The sequence below is a fragment of the Ciconia boyciana genome, chromosome 7 (assembly GCF_034638445.1).
Source record: "Ciconia boyciana chromosome 7, ASM3463844v1, whole genome shotgun sequence".
Taxonomy (NCBI): domain Eukaryota; kingdom Metazoa; phylum Chordata; class Aves; order Ciconiiformes; family Ciconiidae; genus Ciconia; species Ciconia boyciana.
The window spans coordinates 35,384,982-35,389,171 of NC_132940.1; the positions used below are offsets into that span (position 1 = coordinate 35,384,982).

The window sequence follows — 4,190 nt, forward strand, 5'->3', positions numbered from 1 at the left end:
GAGAGAGAAAAAGAAATAGTTTTTTGTTAGTTACAAACTTGGCACCAGATAAGACAAAGTAATTTATCCTTTCTCTTTGCAAGAGTTACAGAGATAACCAAAATCCTGTTTCTATTATTTTATCTGCGAAGTTAAAGCCTTTGAATCTATGCAGAGTCCTCGTGTTTTAAAATAACTTTTCATGGGTCTTGAGCACATTGTTATGAAAAAATTCAAAAGATCTGCTAGCTGATCTGCACACCCCAGAAGTGATTACTTCCACAATTCCTACTCAGGTCTCCCAAAAACACAAGTTGTTGTTTTTTGCTTAAGGTGGAGAAGGATTTGAGAAAAAAACACATAACTTCTTCAGTGAGGGAAAATCCAGTGCAATCCGTGGTAGATAGTTCCAAGACGAATTATCTGCAGCACTAAGAATATGAACCAATATGTTATATTATGCTACGTATGTTATAATTTTTTGAATTCAGGAGCTTCCTATTATACTCACACATACTGTCCAAGTTGTTCCTGTAGGCAATGATCCTGTAAACCCCCCCACCTTTGGTAAGAGGAACAGATTCCTTATTCCCAATCCCACATGAACATTTTTGTGGACTACCTCCAGACCTTTTTTTTCCCCAAAAAAAATCTTCCTTGCCTTTGTCCCACGACAAAGTTCTTCTGAAAGTATTGTTACACTAGTATTTCATCATGTGATATAATGAATAGGGCCCAAACTTTTAGTTCTACTAAGGGTCTTCATATAAACTTAAGAATGAGTTTGAGGCTGTGTGTTATTCTGTTCTGTCTATGCAGATTTACATTTACTGAGCAGATCCTTTGAACAAGTGAAGTTTTTTGTTTGGGGTTTGTGTTGGTTTTTTTTCTTATGTAGGATACGTTAAGTCCCTCATGCTGGTAGAAACGAAAACCTGTCTATAATCCCAAGGGATTCTGTGCTATGCAGAAGATGATGGGTCATGTGATCTCAAGCAAGGCATCTGATGGGGACACCTAGAAGGGAAAGAAAGCTCTGCAAGAGAAGCTCTGTGAAGCATCAGGTGCTCAGCCTACAGCCTAAGCAGTCAGGGTAAGTCTTGAGTCACTGCCACCGACAGGGTAGGATCTTTCTTCTGTCATCTTCTTTCATCCTCTTGTTTTCTTACCTTGTACCAGCTATGCTAGACAATTTTAGTCATTTGAACTGCAGAATATTATCCAGTACAAATACATAGATACATACATAGACAGATACATGCATACATGTATGCATAAAAGGGCAGTTTTCTGAACTTTTGGTGAAATAATTTTTTTTAGTGAAAGAGCCAACAGTTGCTAAAGCCAGGCCAAAGCCTGAGTGAGACCATGTAGCTGGGAGCAGGGCAAGGGGAGAGCTGGGATAAGTGAAGTGAGGAAGGGTTGTGGGAGACTGAAAGACTTAATGTCTCAAACACTGTGGAGACATGAGGCGTGATTTGCATGGCGCATGAGGGGAGCTCATCGGAAGAGAGACTAGAGGAGGTATTGTCTTGTGAGGCACTGAAAGAAGTGAGATAAGGTGCAGCAAGTCGGCTAGCATGGGATGAGAAGAGCGCGTTGGAGGATGTGCAGTTACCATCTATGGCCAGAGGTCACAGAGTTTATCTAAGCAATGGGCCTGCAACCACCCAAAACTTGGAATGAAACTCCTCGCAACCAACCCCCTCCCCCAGCGCCTGCGAACTTTTGAAGGCCAGAACAACATAAGTCCTCCAGGGGCGTGACCTGAGGCAGGGATTAGAGTATAAAGAGGCCCCCTCCCCAGGGAACAGTGCGCGCCCATCACCGGAGGATTGCCATGTCTGTCATCGTAATCATGGGATCCAAGGGAGGTGATACCTTTCCTTTTCTTTATCCTCCTCTCTTCTCTTTTCCTTTTCTCACTTCTCTTTTCCTCTACTCTTCCACTATACATATATCTGGGCATATGAGTTTTGGATGAATTGTGATGGGTTGCCCGGAAAATAGCTCCATTGCAAATTGCCTCTGTTCGTTCACCGAGCTTGCTAGTTCGTTAAGTTTGTCCATTTGTCTAGTTCGCTAGTTAGTAAAGTTGTTAGTCTGACTGTTCCTCTGAGTCATTGTTGTGACTCTACCAGCTTGCGGCTCTGCCGAACAGAGATTGGCCTTTGTCAGTACACAAATCCCGGGGGAATCAAAAGATTCACCCATCTTGCAACCCGCTGAGTGGGACGAGACATTAATTTGGTGTCAGAAGTGGGATTCCCTGATGTGTTCAGTGAGAGGAAGAGGGAGGGGATATCGACTGAGTCGAGAAGGGAGGACGTGAATCGGCTGAGTCAGAGTCCCTGGGCAGATAGATGATCATGGCTTCCGGGGTTCAGCCTGATCTGGACTGCTCCCCTTTGATAGAGTTGTTAAAAACGTATAACTCCTGCCCGACGCCTCAGGGGTGAAATTGGGCAGAAGAGAACTGGCAATCTTCATCCACCGTTGCAGAGCAAATAAAGGTTTTGGCAAAGGAGAACAGGTCGAGGCCTGGGAAAGGAAAAACTGTAGTTTGTGGTGTTTTAGGAGCTGCACTGATGGCAGCGCAAAAGGATAAGTGCACAGTAAAACAGGCTGAGCGAGAGGCAAGCGAATTGTTACAAGGTTTGATTAAAAGCTTGCAAGCAGAGCTGGGAGCTGAGCAGAAAAAATGGGTGCAAGTGGACACAACAGCGAATAGGTTACATAATCAGTTGCGTGATGCTTTTGTCAGGGAGTGCGAGTTGTGGTCGGAGCTAGCGGAGGCGCGGAGGGAGGATCTTGAGAGCGAGTGTGGGCACTCCAGTCTGTCTAAGGAACGCGAGCTAGTTGATGGGGGGGGTAACTGGCCACTACCCCTGGGAGGAAATGGAACAGGCAAAGTGCCAACTTGACGAAAGAACTGCTCCCCAAATTTGCCCACTTCTTAAAACGGAATTTCAATATGAAGGGGGTACCGATACCGCACTGGAAGTCATAACAAAAGAAATTCCCTATAGTGCAACTGAATTGGCAAAATGACAAGAAAAATATAGTAGGGTCCCTAGGGAAACGGAGACAGAATATGTGTGGAGAGTCTCCCTCCGGGGGGGGGACAGAATTAAACTTTCTGAGGATGAGGTGCAGGGATACTGGGGTCCAGGCGTGTTTCTGACTGTCCCCGACACTCGAGCCCCATGGTCCCTCACTCAAAGGGCGGCATACTGGGCTGGAGGGCTAGACCCCTTGGAACGGGGAGATCCGGTGACCATCCCCACTCCGGGACTGGATCAAATTACCGAAAGTGTGCAGAAAGCTGCCTGCCTCCAGCTCATGCATGACCAGCACTTAATACCCCATCAGCCCTCACCGATGTTGCTAAAAGCCGACCCCAATCAAATGAAACCCCTGATAAAGGACCTCCCTGACCCCCTGAAGCTCTATGCCATACAAATCCAGGACTACCTAAGGGCAGTGCTCCCAGTTCAGGAGTGTTTAACAGAAATGCTAACACCAGGGAGAAACCAAACGCGACCCACTCTGGCGGGATTCCCCCTCACCTGGGGAGAGATTGCACAGGAGCTGATCACTTATAGCTGCAACGTGGGGATCTCTGGAGGGGAACAAAGGGGTAAAGCTCCATTTAGGAGAGCTGAATTAGGCAATTGGCCTTTAAAAGACCGACCCTCCGGGAGAAACCTAGGGTTGGGGATGACGAGGAGCCAACTCTGGAGAGAGGGTTTATGTAAGGAAATACCTAGAGAACTTATGGATGGATTACCTCTGTCTAACCTGCAATTATTGGTAAAAGTGTGGAAAGATCCAGACAGGACTTTTAAGCGAGAGGAAAGGGACCCGACAGGGCCAACCTCTCCCTCCGCGCCCTGCCCGCCTCCCGCGGAACACCAGGGTACTGATGCCAAGTCAGGAAACCCGTTCTGCCGTCCCCAGTAAGTGGTCTGGGGCACGGCTCGTGGACTTATGTAAGACGGCTCACAATGAATCAACAGGGAGACTTGATGATTACCTTCCCTATAGGCCCCCATAAAACAACAGTTACCTTTTTAGTAGACACCGGGGCACAAATGTCAGCTCTGTGCACAGTCACGGCTGCCCGCAACAATGCTGTAACTGATAAAAAGAAAATATGGGTTACTGATGTGTTTGGAAATTCCCTGCCCCAAAACACGGCCACAGTGAAG

At 46.7% G+C, this 4,190-nt stretch overlaps 1 protein-coding gene across 1 annotated transcript; it reads left to right on the plus strand.

The window, feature by feature from the left end:
* Positions 1 to 2,877: 2,877 nt before the first annotated feature.
* LOC140654216 (uncharacterized) lies at positions 2,878 to 3,942 on the plus strand. The gene is given in 1 exon segment (XM_072867315.1): positions 2,878 to 3,942. A coding segment is annotated over 1 exon segment (1,065 nt).
* The last annotated feature ends 248 nt before the right edge of the window (positions 3,943 to 4,190 follow it).